The 11,651-nt window shown below is 41.2% G+C and overlaps 1 protein-coding gene across 1 annotated transcript in view; it reads right to left on the bottom strand.

Moving 5' to 3' along the window:
* Positions 1–5,681: 5,681 nt before the first annotated feature.
* UXS1 (UDP-glucuronate decarboxylase 1) overlaps positions 5,682–11,651 on the bottom strand; it is a 56,461-nt gene continuing 50,491 nt past the window's right edge. The window contains exons 12-15 of the mRNA XM_039714212.1: positions 11,566–11,626; positions 10,101–10,158; positions 7,753–7,856; positions 5,682–6,508 (exon numbers count right to left, since the gene is read on the bottom strand). Of these exons, the coding sequence (XP_039570146.1) occupies positions 6,377–6,508; positions 7,753–7,856; positions 10,101–10,158; positions 11,566–11,626 (355 nt within the window). The 3' untranslated portion in view covers positions 5,682–6,376. The remainder of the gene's footprint in view (positions 6,509–7,752; positions 7,857–10,100; positions 10,159–11,565; positions 11,627–11,651) is intronic.

Below are 11,651 nucleotides of genomic sequence, written 5' to 3'. Positions count from 1 at the left end.
CACAGAGTCACGCTGGCCTAACATGCTCCAAACCCTCAGCCTTCCCTAGGCTTAATCTCAGCAGAAGCCTTAAACCAGTTTAACTGGTTTAAACTGGTGTGTTTCCAGAATTCTTGCCAGTTTAACTGGTTTAAACTGGTGTCTTTCCTTGGTAGAAGGGCCTTTATTCCAAATATGGAATAATCACATTCTGAGTCCAGCACAGACTCTTTTGCACAGTTGGAAAACACCTATTCCTAGAAGAATACTTTCATTTTGTATATTATCCAAGAAGTGCACTGAATTTGGCAACGTTTGAACCATGCTGGTAATTTCCATCATTTCCCAGAATTTACAATTGGGAATTCAGACCAGCTGAATAAGGAAGAATTAAAAAAAGTGCTGTAAATAAAGACCATCCCTCCCCAGGCTTTTGTAAACTCTGTCCATTCCTGCAGGCTGACTCAGTCTAGCAGCTTTCTGTGCCTTGCAGGCTCACAACCAAATCTATGGTTTCTGTCTTCTGAATTCTCTAAGAGGAGAAAAAAAAAATCCTTTTCATTATATTGTGTTGCAGGGTTAAGGAGTGGGACAGAGCTAACTTTCTACATAACAACACATACGATAATATGTTTTAGCTTTGTGACTAGACCTGCGTAGGCAGAACACAAATGTTTTTGCTTTGGGTGACCAGTGCCTGCACAGCCTGTTTTCCACACTGACCCCCAGCAGTCAGGCTAGGAGTGGGTGAGAGGCTGGGAGGGTACATGGGTGAGAGCTGACCCAAACTGGACAATTCCAAACGATGTAATGCTTGCTCAACACTAAACATTGGGAAGAAGAAGAAGAAGAAAGAAGAAGAAGAAGAAGAAGAGGAAGAAGAAGAAGAAGAAGAAGAAGAAGAAGAAGAAGAAGAAGAAGAAGAAGAAGAAAAAAAGGAGGAGGAGGAGGAGGAGGGTGGGTGGGTGCTTTGCCTTCCACAGAAGTAATTTCTCAGAGACTGGGTGAGCACCAGGTTTGCTTGGGAGAGATGGTAAGTGGCCTTTACATCACTTGGGTTTTCTTTACTTCACTCATTAAACTGCTCTTACCTCAGCCCTCAAGAGTACTCATCTGATTGTCCAATTCTCTCCCACTGCGGCTGGAGGAGGGAGTGGCTCTGAAGGCACTTTGCTGCTGGCTGGGGTCACTCACCACAAGGCAGTAGCTCTGAGGTGAGGGCACCCTCCTTCTTGCAGAGGGGTGCACCTGCCTTGCAGTGCAGCAGTTGCAATGACAGATAGCAAGCAAGGATGAGCAATCAGGCTTGGGCAAAAGGAGGAAGATTACTGGGGAAAAAATCATCAGATATGCATGGAGTGCTTCAAAGTTTAATTTCCTTTGGCTATTTCTGTCCCAAAACATAGACAGAACTGTGTGCCTCCTCTTAGCATTTCCATTCTGCTGTGCAGACAGCACAGAGCACTTCACATCAGCATCACCCTCAGCCATCCCAGCACTGACATAACATAACCTCTCCAGCAAGACAGAAGAGCAGCAATTGTTCATTGTGGCTCCTTTCAGAGCAGGAACAGCTTGGCCATGCTCCAGTGCTTCATGTTTCAAAGCCTGTTGATGCTGCAACATCCCTGAGTTTGTCCATGTTAGCCAGGCAGAACCATCACTCACAGGGCAGTGCTGCCTCCTTTGCTGGTAACACCTGCCAGCAAACCACTCTGCCAAAGAATGGAAGTATTATGGCTGTGCCCCTTTTTTTTTTTTTTTTTGAGGAGGAGGAGGACAGGTCAATCATTCCCTTTAAGTTCCTACATGTTGGGGATGGGGGATTGACACTTCTATCCCAGAGCTATTTCCCAGGTGGAAGATGTAGCCTTTCTTGCTTAAAACAGTTTTCACTATAATGGGGTGGACAGAGCCCAAACTGCTGTGCATGGCTTTGACAGCACTTTAAGGCCTCTGTTCCCTGTGATTTTGTGCTTTGGACCTTCCAGCTGTTTCAGCTATGGTAGGGACCAGAGTGTTCAGAGGATCCTGCTCCTTGCTGAAAAGCATGTCAGCATCTAGGGAAAACACTGCAAGAATAAACAAGCTGGTTCCTGTCCCAGGCTGTATATGGCAACAAACCAAGATGAATAGAGACTTGTCAGATCTGCTATTATGAAATAAGCAAGAGAAGGACTGAGACAAGGAACAGAGAACCAAAATCTGGTGTTTTTTCCAAGAAATATGAATTGTTATTTTAGCAAAGCGTCCCTGTTGATACAGAATTGCATTCAGGAGCCTCCTGCCACATAGAAAGAGCTCTGTTTTGCTTCAGAACTATTGCTGCTCTTCATGGTAGCTCTACAGAGTCAAGAGCTGCAAATAAGGTATTCCCTTCTGCCACCTGAAATCCCCACGCAGGGAAATGTTCACAACAGAGGAACTATGGATTTGTGGCAGCTACATTCCCAGCAACTTCAGGGAAGGGATGTATGGTTGTTAGGGCTAGCAGTGTTGAGTGTACAGTTCCCTTGCAGTTAACAAAACATCTTCTTCCTGTGGACCAGCCCCTAACAACCCTCAGAGACATCCTGGCCTCAAGTAGCACTGAACTCAATACTAGCAAGGTTGGGGACTGGCTCAATCCATCAAACTAATCGAAGCCTTGTTTTGCCCTCTCTAGCCTGCTCTCTAAGGCAATTATGCCTCTTTCAGCTTTGAAACTCAATTCAAACCCTGGCAAAAAGTGAAGATTTTTTTCCCAGTATATTACGTTTCTAAAAATTTATTGAAAAAATAGATTAAGACACATAAATACCCAGATGGCAGTGAACTCACTGGCTACTAAACCCACCAGTCTATATAGGTTAAGGGAAGCTGCAAACACCTTAGACACAGAAACTACCAGATCATTATTTCCCCATACAGCAAAAAGTTAGGCATGAGGCTTCTCTAGATTACATATTCATGGAACTACTTAAAATAAATTAGGTCTGCAAGCTCCTCTGCAGCTTGTCTGTAGACTAGCAATGTGGCTGACAATGCTCCTTAGTAGCCTACATGAAGAAATAAAGGAAAAATACATAATGCTTGAAATAAATAATAAAATCCAACTGTGGATCTCATGCTGTTGTAACCTCCAGCAGCAGGAGTGGTTCTACTTGTGAGGATCAAAGGATGCTCAGCAGCAGGTGCCTTGCAGACCTTTCCTTCTGGAAAGCTGGTCCCACTCAGCAGCACCAAGCTGGCTGGTTCCCTCTGCTGCATTGTGTGTTTCTTCCTGAGAGTGAAGACTTGCACCCAGCACCAGCTGAGCTGCCCATTTGTACAGTAAATTGTGAGTAAAAAAGCACCTCAAGTTTGGTCATGTTAGTTTTACCTTGTTTGCCTGAGCAGACAACAGCAGAAAATTCCAATTCTCAAAATTTCTAAAGGAAAAAAAAATCCTTAGAGCATGTCTTAGCTTCATTTACTCCTAAATCCTGTATTTCCAAGCTCTCAGTGCTGTATTCTACTACTCCATCAAAAGTGGCTCTTTCTTACCTGTGGTTCCCAACACACTTGATGCCTCTTTTTCATGCTGGTATGTCTAACCCCAGACAGGAGCAGAGCACCAACACGCAAACCTCCATCTGCCTGTTTGAAGACTCAGTTCAGACCAGACAACTTCAAAGTACCCCAGACTTTTGGTCTCAAGCATCAGCAGACTCTTAACATGATTCATGCCTTTTGAATTAGCCCCACATCACTGGTTTCAAACCTAAGGGCAACAGCTACCTCAGCTCCTGTTGCTGGAAGACACTATTAGAAAAGAAAATGGGAGCTGAATCAGGAACCTCTGAACTAAAACCAGGAACAGTAGGAGGAAAGTAGCAAATCTGCAGTCTTGTCGTTCAGGCCCAGTGGGAGGCATCACACACACTCACAGATGGGTTGTGCCAGCCACTTGGCCTCTCCAATTTGCTCCTTTTATGAAGCAAGTCAGGCTGAGACATAACCTAAAGAGCTTTTAAATACTTCTCTCTTGTGTCTAAAGGTTCAGAGTTCCCAGGAGATTTTTATTTTTTGAACATACACATTTTGTGCTAGTTTGTAGTAGCATGCTTGTGCCTGTACAAATTCACATGCTTAGTACTGAAGTCACTGGATTAAATAAAAACAGCCCTGGAAGTAACAGCTGGTAGCCAGAGCTCCCATTTACTCTCCATGGCTGAACTGAATGTTGTACCAGGGGTGTACCTGTGTCCCATCTCTTCACAGACTTTGACATTCAATGGCACTATTTGCACAAGGAGTGAAATCTAAGGAAGAAAGAGCGTCATCCTCCAAATATAATCTCCATCTTAAGTGTTTTAAGGGTTAAAACCTCCATGCTGGGAGCTGATTACAGTTCTCTCCAAAGAACTATTGAAGAAGCAGGCACTACTTTCACACGTGTCCAGCTGTGGCTTCGAGTACACGGAGAGGCTGTGCTTTGTGAATGTTTCAGTAATGACAGGTTACAGGCACATTTGGAGCAGCACACCATGGTGTACTTTTCAGGCAATTTAATATGGAATAAAAACCCAGATCAAGGACCTAGAAAAAGGCATAATACAAAAAAAGCAGATCTCAAGCTGCTTGGCTGTGAAAAGATGGAGGTAATGTATAATATCTAAATTCCACCTCTGAATCCAGACAGGAAAATGCACCATGGCTCCCCATCTCAGCTGTATGGCAGATTTCCAACAGGAGAAAATGTGCACTTGTGAGCAAGGAAAAACCCAGTAGTCTTAAAAGGATCCCTGCAGCCCCACTCCAGGCAGGGCACAGCAATGAGTGCAGCAACCCTGCCACTGCTGGAGTCCCTGGGAATTTCAGCACAGACTGGATGGGACTCCAAGCCAGGCAACACTGTGAGGCTCTGGCAGACAGCTCAAAGGGGCCTAAATGCCACACTGCTCTCAGAGTCTTCCCAGGGCTGGGCATAACATCACTGCTACTGCTAACTCCCAATGTACCATTAACCTAGAGATACTCAGAAGCTAATAAAAACATCAAGCTCTAATGAGATAAAGTCAAGTCACTTTGCTTGATGAGTTTAGGATTTTCAATTTTGAGAGGCAGTAAGCCAAAATACCTTTTAAAAGCCTTTTAAAAACTAGGAGAAGTAATGAAAATAAGGGAATTGAAGTTTGGCGGTTTTGTTGTTTTGGGTTGGTTGTTTTTGGGTGGGGTTTTTTTTTTTGGTTTTTTTTTTTTTTTTTAGGAGAAGTACTGAAAATAAGGGAATTGAAGTTCGGCGGTTTTGTTGGTTTGGGTTGGTTGTTTTTGGTTTTTTTTTTTTGGGTTTTTTTTTGGTTTTTTTGCTAAGATGACAGGGCACAGCTACCAAAGTTGAAAGCATTTACTGGCACTTTAGTAACTGCTTAAAATAGAAACACTTCCTCAGTTATTTCCTCAGGAAGGCTGAAGTTCGGCTCCATGGTTTAAAGAAATATTATATTCCTGCATCACTATCAAGTACCTGAACTGGAATAAATCAGGATGGTTTTGTCTGATCTATTTCAACAGACATCCTGCAGCCCTTCCTATACATCTGTTAGGAGACAAGCAATGTAAGACCAAAGTTATTAACTTTGACTGGATTATTTACAGGCTGTTACTTCATATTTAATACACAACAAATCCACAGATGTGCAAATCCAGAGAAATGCCCACAATGAAACCTTGAAACTACCAAACAGAAGTTTCAGTATTTTATTAAAATAGCATATTCAACCACTGTAACCAATAATACATTAACTTTATTCCCAGAGTACGCACAACACAGTAGTGATTCAAAATATCCTTATCCATGGTAATCAATGAAAATATCTCAAATTCAAGTGTACAACTAAAATTAAACTTTTGAAAAAATCTCTCCTTTAAAGAATACATAAAGCTCTCATACAGAATTCTTTTAAACTCTTCTATATGCAGATGTCAGTGTCTCTCACCTGACAATATCACTATTTTTTTTCTTATGCATAGTAGAACATCTCATATTTTATAGTACCCATTTTATAAATAAATTGGCATTTTCCATCCCATTTGTGTTTATCATCAGCTTCACAAAGAAACCAGTAAATAAAACTGTCAAGGACAGTCACAACAAAATGATCTCACATCAAGATATAAAACTTGAAGATACTAAAAGATGCTTCTACTCTATTTTACATAAAAAGACAGATTTAAAAAGTGCAAGGCAAGATTTGCAGGGAAAGGGAATATTTATGTTATTTTTAGGCACATCCACTTCTTTAAAGCAAGCTTCAGAATGAAATTCCAGTTCGTTCTTCATGATACCTGTTTTAAAGTCTCTCTCAAAAAAAATTAAAAAAAAATTACATCCGTCAAATGTCAAGCAGGGAATTTCCTGTCCAACCAATAGTCTTCAGTTATGTCTTGTTCTTCCTTTCTTCATCCTTGCAGGTTTTGGTTTGGGAATATACTGATTGTTTGCCTGATACTCGAGCTCTTTACGGAAGTAATGAATTGCTTTATTCAAACCTTCTTCCAATGGGACCTGTTCCCAAAAGTGAGGAGAGAATCATATCACTCTAGGTTCACATCAGCTCATTTCACAACAGCATCTTTTATAAAACAGCTATCACAAGGGAGCCAGGGAATCTCACTCTTAGCCAATCTAAGTATTAATAGCACCACATGCTGGTTACATCTCCTCACTGCTGATGCAGCTGAGCTTTTAAACATTTTCTGACATAAGTTGAACAACCCAACAAATTTAAATCTCACACATGGTTCTGATGGGTCTGTTTTGTATGAAAACAGACATGCATAATTCTACTTTCAGTTCCTAATGCATTGAAAGAGACAAATGCCCAGCATTTAAGCCCTTTCTGTTTGTAAGGATTAAAGATCATCTTTCGCAGCATGGTATGAAGCTAGCATCCAGTATCTCATTTGATATTCTTAAATCCTATACAAATAATTGTAATCCTACAAATTGCAGTGCTTAAGTACAGGCAGAGAATATGGAGACAGGAACAACAGAGGAGTTGTTTTCTCAGGAGCCATATGCTCTGACATGCTTGCTGACACCATCATAAGTACAGGAAGATAAAAACAGGCAGCACAGAAACTGCTTGCCTTGCTGTACCAACTCTGTACTGCTACTTCAGGGCAAGTTTTCTTGCTGCCTGTGCCAAACACAGAAGGCCAGAAATACAAAAGTTAAACCTTCTGTGTTTGCAGCAATTTGCTACCACCCTTGTGCTGTCAGACATGGTCTATCAATATCAGTTGCATCTGTGAATCCTTTCAGAAGGATCTGGATCTTTTTCTATTGTTAGGCTTACATTTACTAGGTAGGTTCACATGTTTACTGGAATGATTTTTGTCTACAAATTTAAAGAAGGGTACAAACCATTGTGCTAGTTAGAATGGGGAGTTGGCTATGAAAGTCACACTTTTTCTGGGAATTGGTCAGATTTTACCTCTCCAAGCAAACCAACTCCCATTGCCAGCAACAGGAATGAGCATTGCAGCAACACCAACAAACCCATCAGCTATGGGCTTGGTAATGTAAGTAACTATGTACCATGCTCTTCAAATGATTCATTGGGCTTACAGAAAGATAATAATCTCATAATATGCAAGTGAAAAAGTTAAAATGTTAAAACTGTTCTGGAGATGGCATTAGGCAGATATTCCAGTAAGGCAAATGGACTGTTACCATGTGGCCCCTCCTCAGCCCCCTCTGCCTCCTGGTGTTTTACCACCCAGCAACAGTAATTCATCTGTACATACCACAGGTTCCCAGCCAAGCAGTAACTTGGCTTTTCTGATGTCAGGTTTTCGTTTCTGAGGATCATCCTGTGCTTCTGAGAGAAACTGGATTTCACTTCCACTGCCTGTTAAACAAGACACTGATTTATCATCTGCAATCCACTATGCTTAGCATTTACATCTTTTCTACCAACAGGAGCAGCAGGTCTTTCTGCAGCCCTCTGCTTCATAATTCAATCACTGAAATGTTTTGCACTGCATGCAACAACTGGGTGATCCACCTGTCCCACAGCAACGTGGGTTCACAAAGCATTTCACAAAGATTTCAGCGTGGATTCACAAAAATTAAGGTACTCTTACAGACCAATCTATTAACCTGCTATGAGGAAATGACTGTTTCAGTAGCAAAGAGCAGAGCAGCGGGTATCTCCTGCTTTGACTTCAGTGATGCTTTTGAGACTGTCTCCCTTAACACCCTCACTGAGTGCTGGAGAAGCAGTGAGGAGCACTGCAAACTGCATGGCCAGGCCCAGAGGGTGGTGATGAGTTAGACACTGGTAACTCGTGCTATACCCCAAGGGTCAACATTGGATCAATACTGAATTGCTGATCCACCAGAGCACTGTGTTGCTATCCAGACCTCGAGAAAGGTGGCTGGAGGAAGGGCTCACAGGAACCTCATGAAATTCAACGAATTCAAAGTCCTGAATCTGGGGAAGTACAGGCTGGGGGGCAACCAGCTGGAATACAACTTGGCAGGAAAAGACTGAGGGCTCTGGTGGGCTCCAAGCTGAATATGAACCCATGTGCACTTGCCATAAAGAAGGCAAACGATATTTTTGGGCTGCAGAAGTGCTGCCAGCAGGACAAGGGAGATCAGCTTTCCCACTAATCAGCACTGATGAGATCCATATGGAGAACTGGGTCCAGTTCTAGACTTCCCAGTACAAGAGAGACAGAGGGGCCATGGTGATGATGAAGGGACTGGAATATGAGGACAGGCTGAAAGACCTGGGGCCCTTCAGTCTGGGGAAGAAAAGGCTATGGGGAATTTAATCCATGTGTATAAATACCAGATGGGGGGAATTAAGAAGAGAAAGCCAGGCTCTTTCCAGCGGTGCCCAGTGACAGGATCAGAGACAGTGAAACACATATGGCCCAAGGAGTCTCTACCATTGGAAATACTTAAAAGCCATGGTCCTGGGCCACTGCTGGTTGTAGGCTGCCCTGCCTGACATGAGGGGTTGGACCAAGGGACCTCCAGAGGTCCTTTCCAACCTCACTTGTTCCATGATTGTTAGCACTTTGGCATTACAAAAGGGCATCTGTTTCTTTTTGCCCATAATCTCCAGTCTGATTTAAATAACCAAGCACTTGCCTTTCCTCAGAACAACACATAGAAAGAGGCCAATTCTTCTACCCAAATCTAGCAAACAGTTTACATGCCATTTTAGAACTAAACCACCTCCCTGAATGGACTGGAACACATCAAGTTGTTTGTGAACAGACAAACAGAGGTGACAATTAATCTATGTGTCTGATGGGTTTGGTGCTGTGATTTTTCCATCTCCTTCCCTGATCTGTGAATTCACAAAAGTTTTCCATAGGGAACAGTCTCTTATTAGAAACAACACATGCATCAGCTTCTGTGTTATATGTCTGAACTTGTCTTTTTCAGATCTGTCAGAAGCACTTCTGGAATGTAAGACTAAAAACCCTTGGCTAATGGCAGCAGGATGTTTCATCTCATTAGGGAGCCACACTAGAAGACCAAGAGCAACCATTTCCTTCCATTCTTGAGAGCTCTGATTTGCTACAGGTGTCAGAGCTAGAATGAAGAGGAAGCCACAGTGTTTTCTTCCCAGGTGCTGTCAACACTTTCAAGAATCACTGTCAGAAACAGTGAAAAGAACAGAGGAAGATTGTTGCCACAGTATGAGGTTTTAATGGTAGTTGAAGACCACAGCCTGCACAACTGTGAAGAACCACCTTCCTCAAGTATCTCTATTCCAGCTAAGATACTATGCAGGACATTTTCATTCACATATTTTACATTTCATTTCTGTATCATCCTTGTGCCAAAACAAACCTAAAAAACTGTCTAAACATTATAAAAATTAATGGGTATAGATTGCATAGATACACAGAAAATGTATTCATTCTACTCTTCATGCCATAGTTTACAGAAAATTGAGATTATTTGGGTTATCTGATTAATATTTAATGATATGATTAAATGCTTTTGATGAAATTATTAAGAAATCCAAAGACTAATTAAATTATCCACATATTACACACACTAATCAAGTAATAATTATCTAATGACACTAAGTACTTCATAAACTTTACAAAGAATTAATTGTACTCACCAACAAGTTTTTTAATTAACTGGGCAAACTCTAGGATAGTGTGCTCTTCTGGGTTTCCCTACAAATATAAGAGATGCTCATTTCAATAACAATTAAACACCTTACAACATGCTAGACATGGTTCCAACAGGGGCACGTTAAACTCTGAGAAAGCTAAACTTGAAGCTTTATTCTACTTTGTTGAAAAAAAACCCCCAACTTTGATAAGTTCCTTACTCATTAGAAAATTTTCTCTCCATTCATGTTGGTAATTCCGTGTATGTAGGGAGGTGTTGTTCCCTGCCTCCCCCCACCCCAAAAAAATAAAATCAGTAAGTAAAGAGCTGGCAATCACAGTGAAGGCCTTTGTCACTGAGCAGCCCACACAGCCACATCATTTGGAAATCTGGATTCAAGGACTGTGCCCAGTGGAGGTATCATGAAGAAATATGCTCAGTTCTTGTATCATCCAAAGTTAGGAACACAGGCTCATTCAGCTGCAAACAATTGCTTCTGAATCTACTACAGCTTACATATCAATAAGTAAGGGCTATTTGCCTTCCTATACAATATTCCTTTTCTTTTCTTTTAACCAACTTGCACATAATTTCCTGATCAATATTTTACAATCAAATGCTGAACACTTTCTGCTAGCATTAGCTCCCCTTCATCAGACTCCATCCCTAGCTTTCCTTGTTTCAAAACTCTTCACCACATCTTGTTTGACCAAAAGCTGAGCACTTAAGATACATATAGATTTAAATACTGAGCTTTCTGAAGACAAAGCATGTGATAGAGTTTAAACATATCAGCATTTGGATAGAAACACAGAAATTAATTCATGGCCTCAGGAGAAAAGGAAAATCTAGTTAACTGCCTTGCAGAGTTGAATAACTGATTTGGCAAAAGCTGGCATACACAAGAAATTACTTGGGATATGCATCCTTTTTCTATTCTTAAATCCAGTACTAAGAATAAGGTGACAACAAACAGAACAGAACAAAAATCTCACTAGACAAGTTAAGTTCCAAGCGTTTTAAACAATACTAGAGAACTCTACCACAAAATACTATCACATTTTCCTTGAATCCAAGGGTAGTATGAACTTATTTCTAATTATCTTGAGCTAAGCATTCCTTCAGTGCTTTTTTTCCACTAAAATAATTCGTCAATCATTTTGTTGGTGCACTTTGCACACGTGCCCCACACATTTTTTCCCTTCATATTCTAATTACATATATCTTCTTCCTAAAACAAATTAAAAACTCCAAGAAATTTATCTTGTTCTTGGAATTGTAAGATCTCAATATCTAGGGGCTCAGCCTTCTTATTTCAAAGAGAATGGGAGAATACATTTTTCATAATGGAAAGACCTTTATTTGTTCAATTTTTTTTTTCTAGAAATCAGTATTGGTGACAAGGAGGAAAACAGAGGTGGTGTTGACCAGTGCACTGTAACTCAGGAGAGTGGAGCACTCATACTCACCAAGTTGACAGGACTGCTGACATTGCTGTTCATCAATGCCACCAACCCGTTCACAAGATCACTGTAAAAGAGGGAAGAACAGATTG

Source organism: Passer montanus, unplaced genomic scaffold (assembly GCF_014805655.1).
Source record: "Passer montanus isolate IOZ18808 unplaced genomic scaffold, ASM1480565v1 scaffold3, whole genome shotgun sequence".
Taxonomy (NCBI): domain Eukaryota; kingdom Metazoa; phylum Chordata; class Aves; order Passeriformes; family Passeridae; genus Passer; species Passer montanus.
The sequence above is the reverse complement of the archived record's forward strand: the minus strand, read 5'-3'. Positions and strand labels throughout refer to the sequence as shown.